The following is a 19,512-nucleotide window of genomic DNA, read 5'->3' as shown; positions in this document are numbered from 1 at the left end:
TGCAAAATAGAGTAATTCTTAAAGGAGAGGATAATTTCAAGTTTCAGTTCTGTACTGTATACCACATCAGATTAATTAGATATGATATTCACTCATCCCCCCCACCAATGTAAATAAATGTGCACATACCTGACTTCCCTTTCTGTGCCAGTTCTGCATGTGGAAAGACATTCTGTAAGACTTCCAGGATTCTTTGAAGTGTATTTTCAAGGAGTGGTTTGGAAATGTTGGAGAGTGCTTGGCCAGGTGAGGTCACTGCCCTCTGAGAAGCAGGTATGGTCTTTTGCATAGCCACCACAAAATCCTTAGCTGTTATGTTAATAGAAGAGATATCCAACTGCAACTTGACACTGCTGGTGTAAATCTGAGGATAACGTCGGCGCAAGGCACACAAAGCTGCTTCAGCACATATGGACTTAATGTCAGCTCCACAGTACCCTACAAAAGGAAAAGCACATCTGTATGAAATTATAGGGCCTGCAAATAGTCTTATAAGCCACACAAAGATCTAATCATGATTTATACAAAAGATTAAATAATTCTTCCTGCCTCAAAACTAGGTTATTTAGGCCAATTCCATGCAATATAAGAAACACAGATCATAAGTTGGCTATTTTAAGCCATATTTTTACTTTTTTTTTCTTTTTTCCTATTACGTTTTATTGTAATTTATATTCAGTGTTAGCTGCCCTGAGCCCGGCCCTGGCCAGGGAGGGCAGGGTATAAATAAAAATTTATTTTTCTTTTTATTATTATTAGCTATATCTTATAGAAGTTTCATAAAGTGCTGATGTAAAGCTGATGCCTACCATGCATTTGTAACATTAGCCTAGTAGGTGTGCTACAATATAAAAGCAATCCCCAAAGAATGGATGTGTTACTTTGCATGGCAGGCATTGTTATATGTAGCAGTTGTATTCTTTGATTAAATAGTATTCAACAGCATTCTGTACACAATGTATTCCATGGCCACCAAGCACGCTCAGTCCTCACTGGACTGTTTCCAGGTTGATGTTGTTCGGGGGGGGGTGTCCTAAAGACTGACTGTACTCTATTGAGACCTATGTTGTGCAGTGCGGAGTAAAACGCTGTTATACTTCATCAGAAATAGAGGGAACAATGGCATAAATTGCAAATTTCAAGGTGTTTTTTTTTTAAAAAAAATGCTCAAACCAGTGTTTTGGCTAATAAGCATGTAAATAAAAAATATTGTTAAGAGGGTTCTACAGAGATGGCAGAAGTCTGTTTTCAAACTGTCAAAAGTTTTATCATCATCATCTTACCAACACTTTTTTCAGCTAACTCTTCAAGGAACATCTCCGATGGCTTAGGCGACCATTCTCGGGTGTGAATCTTAAGGATCTCTCTCCTTGCCTAGAAACACAAACACGTATTTCAGATACATCTAGTTTCAAAAGACTACCCATATATTTCCCTTTCAATACTGTATCTTCCTTTCTAGTTACAGTAACCCAACATTTTCAATATTACCCTATTTACAAATGTTCTGGGGTGGGGAGTTTTTAAATTTGGTTTAAAAAGGAAAACAAGCAAAAAAACAAAACAAAATTAAAAGTAATAAGGAATTTGGAGATGGCAAGGAAAAAATGAACAACTATGAAGGAGTAAGGAGGATTTAGAAATGCTCAGTCGCAAGACAAAGCAAGGAGGGAACTAGAGGCTGACTGAAGAGCTGGCTGATGCAATCATTTTGCATCTTCTGACCCCAACCAGCCTGTCCTAAGCAGTGGGATGTTATCCCACTATTTACTGCATGCTCCCATATATAATTCCAGGGGAAAAATGGTTAGTGTTCAAGCTTTTCAGGTTTGAGAAAGTTATTAAGGGGAAGTACCTGACAGAGGTTTATAAAACCATGCATGGTGTAAATAGTGGATGGAGCAGAGATAGCGAATCTGTGGCCCTCCAAATGTTGTTGGATTCATTTTTACTATCAAGATTTGCTACAGCAGAACCCATATCATCTGGATGCATTTGGGATTTGTGAAGTGGCATCAGCTGTCTATGCTCCACTCCTCTCATGTTAGCCTACCAGAACAATTTTCAGTAGAAATCAACTTCCACCCCCTGCCACAGACTCTGGGTAGGTTAAAGCCAAATATGCATGAAAAAGATTGAGTCTTACATCTTTATCTGGCAAGGTGAAAAGGAACTCTCTATCGAAACGTCCGGGCCTTCGCAAAGCAGGATCTATAGAATCCAATCTATTGGTAGCGCCAATCACCACAATCTCACCTCTGTTGTCTAAGCCATCCATCAGTGCAAGCAATGTAGACACGATTGAACTTTCAAAAACAAAACAAAGATATTTTATCCACTGTGGCTTGGGCAAGATTCTGCTGACACAACCAGAAGGAAGAAACCATGGTCCTTAGCCCCACCTGCAATCCCTGTTGCTCTAGAAAACTGACTCTTGGGCCAGGGGACACTCAACTTTTTCATGTCTATAGGGCAACATACAGATGAGGACTGAGTGTTTGTGAGAAATAAGCAACCCTCATATTTTATCTGCAAGTGGAAGGCATTTCGGCTTGTGCAGCAGTAACTTCGGGTCCAAGCCTGTATCATTTTCTACCCACTGAAGAGATCCAATTAAAAGGAAACATAACTTTACTTTGTAATAGAAAGCTGTTCCCAATCTATAAACACTCACTGAAATTTCAAATGAATTTTTGACTCATCAAAGATAAAATATCTTATGTGAGAGTCAATTAGTTACATGGGACAAATATTTCAAACACAACAAAAGCATGCCACTTCCTCAAGACATGGCAACACTGTTAAAATGTTCCACATGAGCAGATCTTATATTCCTGTCATGATACCACATAGGTAACACATAAACCAGTTCTGAGAACTGGTATGAGAAACAGGATACTGTTGCTGAACCTCAAATTTGTGCTCTAACACAACTCACAGGGTGTGTATGTGTGTACTAAACCAATGTTGCAGTACACATGCAAAAGTTTGCCTGCATACCTGGAGGCTTATGTATCATTTGCCAGGAAGAACTGTTACTAAATTTAGGCAACTGGTTAAATACAAAGGTGCTTTAAGCACATCACAAATTTAAAGCTTACAAATCTACAATGGAAACAGTGACTTGTCATAAGAGTATCTGTACAAGAAGTAATGTATTCAGGGAAAAGATTCAGGAGATTTGAAGACAAATATAGAAAACAAACAAAGTTGTACCTGTGAATTTGATCTTGCCTACTGGATCGTACAGGAGCAAGACCATCTATTTCATCGAAGAATATAATTGAAGGACGCATCTGAAAGGCCTAAAACAAAAGCTCATATGTAGAAATTCTGAAGGCGCTATACAGAATACACTATAGAGTAAGATAAAAGTATAATTACCTGATCAAATAATAAACGAAGCTGTCGTTCAGATTCTCCCACCCATTTACTGAGGCAGTCAGCACCTTTTCTCATGAAAAATGCTACTCTTCTATCACCTTTACTACACTCATTAGCAAGTGCCCTGGCAACAAGCGTTTTTCCAGTACCCGGCGGACCATAGAAGAGGCAGCCCCTATTAAAAGTATGAAATTGCAGTATTTTGGTTAGTAGAATGTTTCATAATTTTCAAAAGTATATCATACTTTACCTAATCATAATATAATTTAAGCTAACCTCATTAAATATGCTTATGAGTTTCTGTCTTGCCTAAGAGAATTCATCCCCTCCCCCTCTTCTGGGTCCCACCAACAATTCATTTCAATATTCCTCTCTCCCCATTTAAAAAGGCAACTTGCATTCTAATGGCATTGTGGTGAAAAAAATGTATGAACATGCTACATCTATGCAAAAGGCATTAACTATGCAAAAAGTAATCTTGTGTGGAGGGCAGGCTAAAAAAACCCCTAGCAATCATGAAGAGAAGATGAAAGTTTACAATTGGGGTAAGTTCACTGTCATCCTGCAAACAAAATGTTTACTTCCTACCTTGGAGGCTGAATTTTGAATCTCTCAAACACTTCTGGATAAAGTAGTGGGAAAACCACCATCTCCTTTAAAGCTGAAATATGGCTAGATAGTCCACCCACACTATCAAACTGGATCTAAGAAGGAGAAGCAGAATTAACAAATGAAGGTCAACAAAACACAGAAGTGAATAATTAAATCTTCTTACTTAAGTCTTAAAAAAAATTAATGGGTACTAAAATGAACAAAACAGCTACACAGCTCTCATTCAGGTTAATCAGCAAAACTTGAAAAGATGTGCTTATTTTAAGAGAGTGGTCAATAACAAAATGTGCTAGGAAATTAAACACTCACTGAAGAATCTATTTGCATTGGATCAACATCAGCCAGGCTTGCTCCAATTTTCATTCGATCCTTGTGGATTCCCTTCAACTCATCTTTCCTAAAGTTTAGCGGAAGGCACCTAATTTGAGAATGAAGAGTTGTTTTAAGTAATAGAGAAGGAACAAGTTCATATTGAAACATGGAAATGGGGTTGCCTTTAAATTAGCAAAAGTACCACGAGATGTAATTTCAAATTAGAAATCTACTCCATACTATCTGTAAAATACTGTAGAATCTACATTAGCTAAACATAAAACAGTTGTTATGAATATTGTCAGGGTTTCAGGGAAAGAAGGGCAGATGGGGGAGGAGACAGAGAGCGAGGGGGAAGAATCCCAGAGAGACGAGGAGGAGGATGACAATGACCAAAGGTCGTCCGTGAGTCTGTCCAGTGAGTCAGAGGACTCCCAAAAGGGAGCCCCCCTGGTCAGACCAAGGGGACCCCAAGGGGGAAGCAATCAGGAGCAGGGGAGCGAGAGGAGAGCCCCCAGTGAGAGTGGGAGATCGGAGCCGGTTTCTCCGCCGGAACGGAGTGAAGGGGGTGGAGTTACCAGTGTGTCAGAGGGAGCAGAGCAAGAAGGAGACAGGGGGAGGAGATCGGAGCAGGACGCTCTCCCAGAAGGCTCCAGAGTGCACCCGGTCTTTCATAGGTCGGTGCTCACTCCCTACAAGGCCCCACACAGGTTTCAGGAGTCAGAAACAGTACCAGACCCATGCAGAGAGTCGCCCAAGGGGGGGGGGTCACCTAGGACTGAACCGCTCAACAAGGTCACAGAGATCCTGGACTCGAGATGGGGGGCAGAGGGAGTAGAATACTTTCTCGCCAGAGAAGGTGCCCCAGCCAGTGCCAATAGTTGGGTGCCAGACTACGCCTTAGACGAACCTATTCTAAAAGACGAGTTCCATGCCCTTTTCCCACATAGACCCATGCCAGCCGAGTACTTTGATGACTGGCTCTTTACGCCCACAGTTTCAGACAGCACTTTCAGGGGTTTTTCTTCCGCCGAGGAAGGCACACCAGAATCAAGCCCGCCCAGGGGATCGTGCTCGGGGGTGGACACGGAAACCCCTTATTGGTGGGAGGAGCAACCAGAGGAAGAATGGCGTAAGAGGTGGATGATGGGGCCTTGGCGGGCAGCACCAGAGGAAGTAGCAATGGAAGAAAAGACTGAGACTGCGCTGGCTGAAGAACCCGAGTTCGAACACACATACACAGAACTACCAGCAGAGAACATGGACGTAGACGACCTGTATCCTGAATCTAACCCCGAAGAGCCGCAGCTCCCACGACCTGCACCTGACAGGCGGGAGGGGGGAAGGGGGGGCTTCGAGGGGGGGATGGATGTCAGGGTTTCAGGGAAAGAAGGGCAGATGGGGGAGGAGACAGAGAGCGAGGGGGAAGAATCCCAGAGAGACGAGGAGGAGGATGACAATGACCAAAGGTCGTCCGTGAGTCTGTCCAGTGAGTCAGAGGACTCCCAAAAGGGAGCCCCCCTGGTCAGACCAAGGGGACCCCAAGGGGGAAGCAATCAGGAGCAGGGGAGCGAGAGGAGAGCCCCCAGTGAGAGTGGGAGATCGGAGCCGGTTTCTCCGCCGGAACGGAGTGAAGGGGGTGGAGTTACCAGTGTGTCAGAGGGAGCAGAGCAAGAAGGAGACGGGGAGGAGATCGGAGCAGGACGCTCTGCCGGAAGGGGCAGAGAGTAGCACCGGGAGCAGTGTAGCGGTCGAGAGAAAGGTCAGGAGCAACGTACGCGCGCCAAGTTCAAATGTGGAGGCGCGCGGAAGTGAGGAGAGCCCTGGGGAGGAGCCCGGCCCCAAAGCAAGAAGGAGGGGGGCAGAGGCGTCAGAGGATTCAGCCTCGGGCGAGTCCCGGCGGGGGGGAACCCAGGGGGGCAGAAAGACCCTGCGGAAAAGGAAGGAGAGGAAGAGGTGGTCCAGCACAAGCCTCTTGAACTGGTGTAGGGGCGGTACGGATTCAGAGGGGACTTCAGCGATCTAATGTTACAGACGTGGAGCCACGGAGATGGAATGTAAAAGGAGCAATGATCTTCAATAAAGACTTTTGTAAATAAACTGGATTGGACTTGGGTCTCTTGTGAGCTGGGACCAACGGGTGGCTCTGACAAATATTATGGGTGAAATTCAATGCTGTACAATCATTCTGTCTGTGAAAGCATTTCTGCTTGCCAGACGGAACAATCTCTTTTCTTCTTCCCCCCACACTTTATTCTGTCCCCCCCCCACCAAACACTGATTTCAAAGGGTGCAGGGGAGGGGAGGGGGAAGCCCAGTTGAACTAGCATGACTCATTGTCCTGCCTCATGCTAGTGCAATTATTAAGTCAAATCCAGTCCTGTGTCTCCTCTGAACAAATTATTTAATCTGAGGAACTAGAATTCTCTAGGTTTCTCATTAACAATGTTTTAATCATCTAGTATCCAGATCAGGGACTCCCAAACTGTGATTTTAAGTTAAATTCAGGTGGTTTGTGGTGTGCCTGTAAAAGTAACATTAAAAATCATGCAGCATCTTGTACACGGGTTCCCAAATTTGCACCCCCTGTATGCTCCACAGAGAGCATCAAGGTCTATAAATAGCAACACCCTAGTGGTCCCGGGCCCAAAGGAAGTTAGATTAGCTTCAACCAGAGCCAGGGCCTTTTCAACACTGGCTCCGGCCTGGTGGAACGCTCTGCCTCATGAGACCAGGGCCCTGCAGGATCTGATTTCTTTCCACAGGGCCTGTAAGACAGAGTTGTTCCGCCTGGCCTTTGGCTTGGAGCCAATTTGATTCCCTCCCCACCCCCTTTCTTTTTCCTCCTGTGATGAGGCTGCATTTTAATATTTTAATGTTTCAATATTTTAATGTTGTATTTTAATCTTGTTTTTAAGTTGTATTCATTCAACTTGTTTTTATTATTGCTTGTTAGCCGCCCTCAGCCCAGCCTTGGCTGGGGAGGGTGGGGTATAAATAAAAAATTATTATTATTACAATTCCTATCATCCCTGACCATTGGTCCTGCTAGCTAGGAACGATGGGAGTTTTAGTACAAAAAAACAGCTGAAGGTCAAAGTTTGGGAAACCCTGCTCTAGCACAACACATTACAACTGCCACAATAGGCAGAAAAAGTAGTCTGTCAAGACCCTCAGCAATTTCTAGGTGGTCTACTGAGAAAATGTTTGGGAACCACTGAGCTAGATAATATGTACATTGTTATTCTGAGTCCAAAAGTCGCAGGATACCTGCTTAATGCTTTGCTCCGACTTCGTTTCCTACGCCTTTCAAAGCGTTGCTCGTCATCAGAAGAAGATGAAGATGTAGAATCACTATTGTGAATTGCATGTTTTCGTCTGTTTTAATTGGAAGACAAAACCTGTTAAGCAGTCACTGTGAAAAATTGCACAATTAATTTACACGGCCAGTTAAGGCATCCAAATTATTCCATGTATCAGCAGTGGGTAAGCTGCATGCAGATGTGTTTGGTAGTAAATCACAGCCCCCCCCAAGAAGCTCAACAACTTTGACCTGAACCCCCCAAAAGGGGGTAGATCACTGCCAGTTTTTAACTCTGTGAGTAGATCGCACTCTCTTGGGAGTTGGCCACCCTTGCTCTACACAATTTGCTATAGATGAAGAAGTCATAACAGCAAGTACAACTGAAGGAAAGTGCAGCTGATTTGAAACCATATAGCCAAGTTGTTGAGTAAGTCAGGAGGAGAGAAAACATTCATGCACTGATAATAGTAAAGGTAAAGGTACCCCTGCCCGTACGGGCCAGTCTTGACAGACTCTGGGGTTGTGCGCCCATCTCACTCAAGAGGCCAGGGGCCAGCGCTGTCCGGAGACACTTCCGGGTCACATGGCCAGCGTGACAAAGCTGCATCTGGCGAGCCAGAGCCGCACACGGAAACGCCGTTTACCTTCCCGCTGGTAAGCGGTCCCTATTTATCTACTTGCACCCGGAGGTGCTTTCGAACTGCTAGGTTGGCAGGCGCTGGGACCGAGCAGCGGGAGCGCACCCCGCCACAGGGATTCGAACCGCCGACCTTTCGATCGGCAAGTCCTAGGCACTGAGGCTTTAACCCACAGCGCCACCTGCGTCCCGCACTGATAATACTGGAGCACTAATAAACAACAAATCAACAAACCTGTTAATCTTCTTACAATAAGGACTCCTTGATCCCGTAGGGCTGAAGGAAAATCTTCGTCTCACTGGAGAAGCAGCGTCTGGATAAAACAATTTGGGCTTCCTCTGGTGCCTTGGTTCTATTAACAAACACCAAAGTAAGAACAGTTACATGTTTTCCCTTACATATTAATTGATGAGAATATAAAATGTCAGAATTTGGGAATATCACGGACTTATATGTTAAGTTTAGTTCTAACATGAACTAAGTTTGTGTTTTCATTTTTGGGACAAGACTTCTCAATCATTCAAACTGGAAGATTTTCTGGTAGTCACCTAGTGAAAACATGTATAATTGTGTGGCAAAGCGTAAAGACAGCCAAAACAAAGCAAAAACAAAACAGAGGTTGATATACCAAAATAACGAAGCTTTCCAAATATAAATAAGGGTAAATAAGCTCCAGGGAAAGATGGTATAGTGGACACCTACTTTCTGGTGAGGCCTGATAATGCACAACTGTTTTCCGCTGTCTAAGGTCGTAACGCTTTTGATTATCTTCTCCATCTTCATGGTCTTCACCTTCTTCTGAAGATTCTAAATAACAGAATTCTCTTTAGCTTAAAGAAAGAAACTTACTTGACTTACAACAGATTCTGGGGCTGTAAGTGAAGTTAGACACTGCCAGTCTTGGATTAGGAATGACAGCTTCACTACAGTAAAAGCTATTACAATTTGTTATTTTAAGAGACTGTAATACAGGCATCCCCAACCTTCGGCTTTCCAGAGGTTTTGGCCTACAATTCCCATGATCCATTGCTAACAGGACCAGTGGTCAGGGATGATGGGGATTGTAGTCCAAAACATCTGGAGGGCCGAAGGGTGAGGATGCCTGCTGTAATAGCATCTCCTCAGAAATCCCAATAAATTTTGTGAGTTTAGGACTACAAACTAAATGGATTTTTGGAGTAATTAACCACCATCTCCACGTGTCATTTTCTAAATGTCTAAGGTGAAGGATGTTTCTATAAACAAAAAGGTTCCCCATTGTGTATACAAGTTACGTTGGTCTAATTTGTATTTTGTTTTACTGAAAAACAATAAAAAAATGGGGGGGGAGGTTCCAAAATGAAGCATAATTTTTATCCTATTGAAGTATACTAATTCACCCACTCAAAACCTTAAAGTATGCTGAAATTGTACTGCATTGTATTAAAATAATAAAACAGAATATAGTTCTAAAAAGTTAAAAGTAGCACAATAACCTGCACTTCCATCTTGGTTATCAGTGGTTTCTTCATCAATCCTTTGGATTGCTCTTTTTGGTTTTCCTCTTGAGTACACATTAAGGTTTTCCTAATAATAACAAGTGAAAACATGTAATTCAAGTCATCCCATGACACGTATCATACATGCAATGAATCTATCAACTTTAAGGCCAGCTCAATAAAAGTAGCAAAACACTATGGAATAAATGTTTAAGCTTTCTATCTCCATCCCTCTTGCTCAGGGTGTAAGCAAAGCTGAAGTTAAAATTGCAAAATACAAATTTAACAAAGAAAGAATAATAGCAAGAAATTATTCTTTTACACAATCTGTATATACATGTACCTCTTCTCCATCATTAAACACTCCAAGATCCTCCAAATCCAGCATTCGTCGCCGACGCATCTTCTTCATATCATCCATTTTTTGTAGTACAGCTTCTGCAGTGCTTGACAAAGTGCAAGATGTAATCAAACACAACATGGAAAATATTTTAAAACACAAATCAGTTAAACAGAGCAAGCTGCAGTGCTGCGCTAACAGGTTATGGGAATATGAAACTAGCGCGCGCGCGCTCTCTCTCTCTCTCTCTCTCTCTATATATATACACATGCATGCATGCATGCATGGAAGGTTTGAAATGAATGGCAGCAAAAGAATTTCACTACAGTCACACCTGAAAGTGAAATAGCAGAACTTTCTATTATTCAAGCACAAATCACAAAGATAACACCCTATCTTACAACAAAACTAAGAAACCATTGAAGCAGTTGCTGGTTGAGTGGGAAATCAGAGCATGAATCCATAGGTGTTAATGAATGTTTATTTTTATTTAGCATTAAGGTTGAACTAAAAGTTTTACTCATATTTTGAGTGCCTCTATACTATTCTTCATCATATTTGGCATCAGGACATTTTGCATCAATAAAAATATATGGTAATAATGGAACATGACAACATCAAAATAGTAAAATTCAATAAAAATTCCCACCCAGTTTCGTCTGCCATGTTTATATTGTAAGCTTAATGATAATAGTAATATTGAACTTACAATATAAACCTGGTTGGTTGACAGAGGGCAGGATCTTTTAAACTGAATTTTAGCAACAAGTTTTATGACTATAGTAACAATATAAACACTCCAGTAAACAACATAAACAGGCTACTATGCAGAGCCACATGTACACTCAACATAACTATTAAGTCCCATCTTTCCACTACAGAACATTTTAATCCCTGAAGTTACTCTTGTAGTTATAGAGCTATCCAGTATAATACAAGAAGCTGCAATCGGAAATTAAAAGTGGGGAAATACCATGTTTCACAAAAATTTCATTTCCACCACAGTTGTTCAAGAAAATGCTTTCTCAAGGCATTTTGACACTATAAAAAGTCCTTACTTTGTAATAAGCTTGTCAAACAAAACGGACTGGTTCATAGTACTAAAGCGGCTTCGCCTAATTCTGCAACTGCGGCGGACTTCAACATCCCCATTTTCTTCTGCAACATGTTCACCAGACTTCGAATTTATTCCTGTTTTCAAAGACCTAGTGACACGAACTACAGTTCCTATGTTTTCAAACAAACAAACATTCTTTTCATTAGTCTGTTGGCTTACATAAAGAACAGATTTTTACGCATTATTCTTTGGCGTTGAGAATTGTTTCACAAATAAGTTTAGTATTTATGCAGTAGTCCTAGGTACTTCTTATGATGTCAATCATGTATTTCTGTGAGGTTTTTCAAAACTGATGTTTGGATGCAGTATTTCTGGGAGCAAAGTAAAATCAAATCCAGGAGCAACTGGCTCTCATTACCAAAAGAAAACATTAAAATTTAGCATCAACTCTAAAATATCTGAAACTCCCCTTGTTCAAAAGTGTTATCCTGACCCATTCACCTTGTTACAGCTGCCCTGTCACCTCTGCAAGCCACCCTCTACCAATGGTAGAGGGGTCCTCTGAAATGGTGCCTGACGGGACACATTCATTTACCCTATCTCTAAAAATACAAAAGGAGCAATAGGTATTGATAAGTGGCATAGTTTTAGGTCAGATCATTCTTGCTACAGCAGAACACAGTGCCTATGAAAGCTATGGAATGTCCTTCCACTGCAAAGGTACACAAATGTCAACCTTCCCCAGGCTAGGAGGTTGAATGGTATCAGTGGTGCACTGGATCATTTTACAACTCTACATTTCTATAATTCACAAGATTTGTATTTTACTAGATTTACCATATTCACAATCTTCATTCTTTTTATCTGCTTGTTGTCTAGCCAGCTGCCTGCACAGAAACAAATAGATTCAAAGTTAAGACTTCACCAATTTTCATTTGGCTCAGTACTGGAACTGAGTTGAACTCTGGGACCTGCAACTCTTTAGGGTTCCAAATATGTTCTTTTTCCAGAATACTCCCATTTTCACCCATCCACTAGCTCAGTTCTCACTAGGATATTTTTGTTCTCTCCCACCACCCAAAAGGAAAATTTGTACTTATGCAAAGCTTGAGGGGATGTTTTAGCTTCATAAGGACTGGCACTCTTGAGAATTTGAATTTGCTTAGTTTATGAAATCCTTTTTATTTGTTCAACTTTCAGTTATAAAAAGATCAATTCTAAAAGCTCAAGTTAACAAAAGTGCCAAAATCATTTTAAAATGTAATGTTGCTGGACACTAAGCCTTTCTTTTTTTTAAAAAAGTGAGTTTTTAAAATTGCTTATAACCATAGATCTCTACATGATTAGTAGAAAAGCAAACATTAAAAACACAGAAAATTAAAATCAGATAAAATCAACACCCCATCAATGATTCAAATAAAAATGTTTTTATGGTATGCCAAAACCCAGTATCAGAATCTTCTCACCTCCACCAAAGGGTCTTGCCTCTGCTAGAAGGGTAGCATAATGCATGGGCTACTATGCTAAATGCTATCTTCTGAGTAAAAATAAATCTGATATCTAGAGCGGGATCCACCACCAAAAGGTCAGCCCTGAAGCTCTATGACCTAGGCAGCCTATAGGGAGTGAGGTGCTCTTTAAGATACCCTGGTCCTAAGATGCTTGGGGCTTTGCACGCTAGTACCAAAATTATTTGTATTTTTCCAGTCTTACTACATTTCTGTGTTAACTGTGGAGATTTCCCTCCACAAGCTGCAGTATAATTCTGGGGTATTTAGTACATAAATAATGCATTTTAAATGTAAAACATTTTAATAGTTTTCACTGATATAATAGCTACACTGCAATTTCTTTTCAATGAAGTTCTATTCTGCCAAGGTGTAGGAACTATTGGTGGCTGGTTTATATGTTCAGAGAGATTGTGTTCATTCAGTTCTAGAGTGGGTTGCCCTATTCCACAAGAATCAGGTGTGTAGTTTGAGGATGATTATAAATCCATTATTGCCATCCAGTGCTCCAGTGGCATGTAAAGTACAGTATTTTGGACAGCACCAGTTGCAGACTCTCCAGAGTAGATACATCTTGGCCTCAGTTATTAATTCTCCAGTAAATTCCAGATATGATTTACTGCAACATGCTCTTTTATGGGGCCTTTGAAGACATCTGAAAGTTCCAGTTAGTGGAGGACACAGCTGTTAAAGACTGCTAAAAGGAACCAGGAGGTAGGATAATAATCACAGTTTGAATTTGCTCCCTATTACATAAAACTTCAGTTCAAAGTGCAAGGTACTTATTTAAAAGCTCTACCCAACTAACAAACCAGTATCTACTAAGAAGTCTATTCCTGGATCCATCTGCCTGTGTGTCAAGAATTAGACCCGATACCTTTCTCCAGATACCCTCACCACTGGAAGCAAGGTGAGTGGCAAACAGGAGATAACCTGAAGCTCGCCTAGCTCCTACTTTGCTGTAAGTTTAGTACCAGACAACAACCTCTCCTTCCTTCAGGCTTTTAAACCTAATTTATTATTTCTTCTAAGATGCTGCATGTTTTTATCCTGTGCTCTTATGTTTTATTTCTTTCACATTTGCACTTTTTACTATTTAGTAAACTACTTGTAAAATATTGATTGGCCACTGAAAAGTGAAATATTTTAAATAAATACATGTTCTAGTTCATATTGCTTACAGCCAATTTGCTTGGCATTGGCCAAATTCTCATGTGATAGTCATAAACCATTGCTTACCGCATGAATGAATCAAGTCAATCGCTTCTCCTAGCTTTACGAAACAAACCACCATCTCTGGCTTAGAATTATGTTTGAACACATTCTGTAGCAAAGATTTGTTCTTGGGCTTACTGAATGTGGTTTGTTTCATTGAAACAAACTACAATCCTAACTTCACCATGGATTGTGGTTACTTTTCAGTGATAGCTGGGAGGAGCAAAATGGGGCACAATTCACTGGTGCATCATAAGCCAAGGCCCACCATATGTCAATGGAGTGGCTGCCTGTCCAGATATGTATGTCATATACACAATATTTAGTTAACAGGAAACCCTAAAAGAGATAATCTTTTCACATGATGGTAGTAGAAACGTATGATCATTCAAAAAGTCCAAGATGTGAATACCGTATTTTTCGCCCCATAGGACGCACCTAGTTTCCCCCCCCCCAGGTGTGGGACTGGGGAAGCCTGAGCTTCCCCCGACTCCAGAACAGGCTGCTATCCGCAAGCCGTGGGAGAGCTGTGCGACTTCACGCAGCTCTCCCACGGCTAGCGGAGAGCTGCGTGAAGCTGGAAGCCTGGGGCGTGCTGAGCTCAGCGCGCCCCAAGCTTCTGAGTGTAGGAAAGCTCTCTGCTAGCCGTAGGAGAGCTGTGCGACTTCATGCAGCTCTCCCGTGGCTTGCGGATAGCTTCCTGAAGCCTGGAGAGCAAGAGGGGTCGGTGCGCACTGACCCCCCTCGCTCTCCAGGCTTCAGCGAAACCCTGCACTCGCCCCATAGGACGCACACACATTTCCCCTTCATTTTTGGAGGGGGAAAAGTGCGTCCTATAGGGCGAAAAAATACAGTATTTAAATCTTAAAGTATATAAGCCTGTGCCATCATCCTCAAGCAATTCAACCAAGAACTTTAGTTGAAATCCACCTCAGAAAAGCTGTAGTTTCTACACCACAATTTTCTCTAACAATGACCAAAGGACAAATTCACTCAAGAAGACAATTTCCAAGGCATGGAATACAAATAGCAATCAGCATAACTGGGCCCACTTAAGTTCTGGCAATGTGAGGTGCTCTACATGCAGTCAGATTTGTAAGCACTAATTTACTCTGCGGGGAGCACAGCGTGTATAAAAAAACTCTGGTACTTAAGAGTGTAGGACTTAATAAACTAGGCTACAAGTAATACAGGTAGAACATAAAATGATCTTACAAACATATCTGCAAGAAGTAGAAAAAGTTATTACCTTGTAAAATGTTTTCTGTTAATACCATTCTCACTCAGCATTGTCACGCTTTTGTCAAAACTAGAGTCTGAATAATGTTGATTATTTTTCCTCATAGATCTTAAGGAATGTAAATGTTCACATTCTTTATCTGAAGAAAACTCCTGAAGAAGTAAAAACCAATTAGGAACATGCACATTGTACTATTTGCTTTTAATTTTTTTTGTGTTATTGTATATTTTAATTAAGGATGCTTTGATATTATTGTGTATTTTAAATAATTATGGATGTTTGAATAGTTGTAAGCCACTTAAAAGCCAATTTGACATGTAAGTGGTATATAAATTAACAACTGACAAAAACCTCTCCATATTTTGTGATTAGTAGTTGCATATCAGCTCCTCATTTACATTAAATGAAAAGGATGTGACTGGCACTCCAAAGATCACACATTATGTTTTAAATTTACTGCCTAAATTAAACTAACTAGTTTACGATAGAAAAACTGAATTGGAAGGATACTTTTGGATCACCCATGGTGTATGTAAAATCAGAAGGATTATTAAGGCAACTAACAAGAGCATGAAACATCAACTGAAAATTAAGAGATGAAAGCATTAAACAAATGCTCTTCAACTGTACACAAATAGTAAAAAGCCATATTTACAAGTAGACAGATATATAGTTAGATACACACATACACCCCAAAGTTCCAATGAAAAAATGGGTCTGTTCTCCACTATAGTCATGGCATGACCCACACAGTTCTATTCTGTCCCTTATGATATCTACATTAAAATACAAGTGTGTGATAGTTTGGAGGTTTAAAGTCAAGAACTATTTCTCCATTACATCTGAGCCAAAATACCCAGGAAATGCAAAACCACCAGGCAGGATGAAGTCAAATAAACAGATTCAATTCAGACAAGGCAGGCTGTTGGTAGGTAGGTACTCACTCACTCACTGGTACTCAAGACCACTCCTGCCTGAATGCTAGGTCACGGGCTGTATTATGTTCTACTCAGAATAAGGTTACCAAATTTTTTTCAATGAATCCGGGGACACTTTTCAACTTCAGTAGGAATGATAGGATTTTGTCAGAGGACTGATTTGTAAATCCAGGAAACGGGGACATCTGGTAACCTTAACTCACAATAGACCCACTAAAAGTAATAGGCATTACCAACTTGCGTTCATTGATTTCAGGTAGGTCTGCTCACAGTGGAACTGACTTGGCTACACTCCCAACCAACAGCCACATTAGCATCCCAAGAAAAAAAGCTATTGTCATCTACCCCACTGGTAGTTTGATCAATGTGAGCAATGTGCTGGATGGGGTGTGTGTGTGTTTGCATGTTTGAAAGACTCTAAAGGAGCAATTGAGTGCCAAGGTGAGTAAAGGCAATGAGATAGCTAGAATCAGAGAAAGGGGGGTTGGAGAGATGTTTAGAAAGGCACTCTGCATGACAAAGGAAACGAACGGGGCAATGATATACCCTCTAGGCAAGTCAAGCCCACAGCCTGCTGTTAAAAAAACCGCTTCCAAGACAAGCTCGAGGGGGCGGATTGCTCAATTTGCTGGAAGGCATTGTCATGCAACGGAGCTGAATCTTAGGGCGAGTTTCGGGGCAACATAGTTCAAAACTCGTGGCACTCGCTACCATGCAATATGGGCGATTGAGGCGGGCAAAAGGGGAATTATTAAGCTTGCCCCCCCCAAACCCCTCTAACATGGCTGTGCGCTTTGGGTTCCCTGTGCTTATCAACATCAGGCTGAGTGGGGACCAGGATGACGAACTAGATGGGCAACTTCGGTTTCTAATCCAGAGCCGTTCTCCCTACGCTTAAGACTTCGTAGCTTCTGGTGTGTGGAAAAAGCAATAAATACCATTTACAAAAAAACGACTTCCCAGCTCCTGGGTCACCCCCCCCAAAAAAAACCCCACAGACAAAATGGTTTTGTTTTTGGGCCGAAACTTTCAAGATTTTCACGCAGCGTTTCGCCGCTTGTTATGAAACTTTTGCTGCCCAGCTGCGTTGTTTTGGAGTTGGTTTTATCGCGCGCTCCGGTTTTTCTGGGCAGCTGCTTCCAAAGCCTCTAGTGGCAAGGAGCAGCAGTCAGCAACTTTAAAAAATAGTAATAATAATGAATTCACTACACATAAAACAGCCTCTGCCGCCTGAGGGTGGTCCCTCCTGAGGTAGGAACCTGAATCTCCATAAGGGACTTAATAAAAGTAGAAGGTGCGCCTCCCCCCCCCCCCGGTTTTCTCCTCACCGCGACGGCTCTCCGGGCCTTGTCTCCGCCGGCCGCTGCCGAGGAAGCCGACGGCAGCTCCAATGAGAGAAACTCGGAGCTCGTCTCCATCGCGTCGTAAGGCGACGCCGGCGTTGCGCCCCGTCGGCCGCCGCCTGAGTTGCTGCCGCCGGCGGGAGCGCCGCCCGAGCCGCTTCGGAGCATCACCATGGCCCTCCCGTCGCGTCGCCCAGACAGCTGGACGAGGCCTTGGCCGCCACAGACGAGGCTCCTTCGCCGCCGACGAATTCTGGCGCCACAAACCGGGAGGAGCCGCTTCACCCAACCGCCATTCGAAACCCTCCGCACCTCAGCGCTTGCTTCTCAACCTCACGGCGGGAAAGGAAAATACAAGACCCCTGCCAAACCTCTGAACTACTTCCCCTTTCCTTCCCTATTTCTAGTACAGTACACATTTTAAAGAAAAATCCTAAAGGCTGGTGAGTTCGCCGCTGGACAAGTAGTCCCAAACCGGCGGAGGGACACGGCGCTCTCTTCGCTGTGTTTCTCCCCCGGAGTTTTGGCGCGCGCGAAGTTGTTTTGAGAGCCCGCTCGTCCTCCTCCTGCTTCTGCGCCGTGATTGGTTGGCGGGGCCCGGCGCGCGCGGCTCTGCCTCACAGGCTCCTCCCACCCCCACCCCCAGCTTCAAATCCCGCGCCTTCCCGAGGGCAGTTTGCTGCGAAAAACTAAACCGCGCTCAGTGTGCGCGTTTGGAGGGGTCGATAACTAGGAGCGCAATAACTAGGAGCGCGCGCAGCCCCTGTTGCAAATGCAACGCGTTGCCCGGTTTTTAAATTTATTTTTTATATTGCGTGTTATATCTGTACTCGCCACTAAACAGTTTTTGCTGGAAGGGTATCTATCCTGCAGCAACACAAACACCGGCCCAAAGTATTGCAAATCTTAATTAAGTGCATTGCGACAGAAAGCCTTGAAGTGGTCACCACGGTGGGCAGGAACCGCACCTTGGAGAGACAGAGCAGAGCAAAGACGGGTGGTATTTTTTCACAGCCAGCAGGCTCCTTTTTAAAAGATCCGGTCCGGGTGGCAGCGATCCGCCGCCAACTACTACGAAGCAAGCTGCTGGCAAACGAGCGAGTGCAGAAATGCAAACGCTTTTCTGTAAATAAGATGCAAGAGGCGGTTGCTTTTCTGCAGAGAAAACCCTGCCTAGCAGCACAACCAGCGCCCTTTTTTTTCTATTCCGCTTACCCGCGAGTAAGCTCCTTGGAGCAAAGCGGGACTTGCTTCCAAGCCAACAACATGCACGCACATAGGAAAAAAGCATGTGCAATGCATGCTCGCCGTCATAAAACATGCAGACCTATAAGAAGGGCACCAACTTGGGTGGCTTTTAAAAGCTGAGAGAAATTCTTGGAGAACAAGTTGCCCTAACGCTCCTCACTACCAGGGGCTGGAAACCTCAGGAGAGGCTCATGGGCTCAGGCCTTGTTTTGGGTTTCTCGTGGGCATCGGATTGGCCACTGTGAGATCAGGATGCTGGCCTAGTTGATGGGCCATTGGCCTGATCCTGCAAGCTTTTCCAAACGTGGCTCTTTCCCAGGAATCTTGCATTTCCTTCATCCCTGTTGCCCTAGACTTTTAACACGAAGGACGCCCTGCCCCCAAAAAAGCGTATTAAAAGACGGAAAACTTTTCTCACCGGTAAGATCCCAGGTAACTTTCGGAGCAGATCCCAAATGGAGAGGATCGCCTCTCCTGAATGGAAAACCAGCCTCTTCTCTCCAGCCCGGAGTCAGGTCTCAGGTCATGTCCCCAGACAAGACCTGCAAGATTTTCGCTCCCTTAAGGAAGAGGGCGGGGTTTTCCTCATCTCTTTATCGACTAAGAATTTGACCTCTTATCTATTAAAGCACTTAAAGGTGCTCTGCATATTCCTCCCTTCCAGAATGGGCCACATCCACACTGATTGGATCTTATGCATTTAACTGGATTAATTTGTGCTGTTCATTCCTGCAGTTTTGGCCCCGCTTCCTAAAAATACTAGCACACCACACACCTCCCTTTACTCATGATAGAAAGTTTGCTCTCCATAGTCTCGTGCCTATTTGATAAAGTGGGTCTTTACCCCCTCCCCATGAAACTGGGCTCCACAATACAAATGTATGTGTTGTTATTT

At 42.9% G+C, this 19,512-nt stretch overlaps 1 protein-coding gene across 2 annotated transcripts in view; it reads right to left on the bottom strand.

Annotated features, from left to right (window-relative positions):
• The window catches only part of ATAD2 (ATPase family AAA domain containing 2), a 31,025-nt gene extending 11,857 nt beyond the window's left edge, over window positions 1-19,168 (bottom strand). Inside the window, exons 1-16 of one of the 2 annotated variants that reach the window (XM_081918653.1) lie at window positions 19,036-19,168; window positions 15,098-15,240; window positions 11,963-12,012; window positions 11,127-11,295; window positions 10,072-10,174; window positions 9,726-9,816; window positions 8,953-9,057; window positions 8,485-8,602; window positions 7,579-7,686; window positions 4,306-4,414; window positions 3,973-4,088; window positions 3,385-3,559; window positions 3,217-3,305; window positions 2,147-2,306; window positions 1,284-1,374; window positions 130-438 (exon numbers count right to left, since the gene is read on the bottom strand). In XM_081918653.1, the coding sequence (XP_081774779.1) occupies window positions 130-438; window positions 1,284-1,374; window positions 2,147-2,306; window positions 3,217-3,305; window positions 3,385-3,559; window positions 3,973-4,088; window positions 4,306-4,414; window positions 7,579-7,686; window positions 8,485-8,602; window positions 8,953-9,057; window positions 9,726-9,816; window positions 10,072-10,174; window positions 11,127-11,295; window positions 11,963-12,012; window positions 15,098-15,192 (1,888 nt within the window). In that variant the 5' untranslated portion in view covers window positions 15,193-15,240; window positions 19,036-19,168. Of the gene's footprint in view, window positions 1-129; window positions 439-1,283; window positions 1,375-2,146; window positions 2,307-3,216; window positions 3,306-3,384; window positions 3,560-3,972; window positions 4,089-4,305; window positions 4,415-7,578; window positions 7,687-8,484; window positions 8,603-8,952; window positions 9,058-9,725; window positions 9,817-10,071; window positions 10,175-11,126; window positions 11,296-11,962; window positions 12,013-15,097; window positions 15,241-17,354; window positions 17,719-19,035 lie in introns of those variants that run through there. The other variant, XM_081918652.1, reaches the window with a different exon arrangement.
• Window positions 19,169-19,512: the final 344 nt, after the last annotated feature.

This window comes from Podarcis melisellensis (genome assembly GCF_964234715.1).
Source record: "Podarcis melisellensis genome assembly, chromosome: 7".
Taxonomy (NCBI): domain Eukaryota; kingdom Metazoa; phylum Chordata; class Lepidosauria; order Squamata; family Lacertidae; genus Podarcis; species Podarcis melisellensis.
Note: the sequence above shows the minus strand (reverse complement) of the source record. Positions and strands in the feature narration are given on the sequence as shown.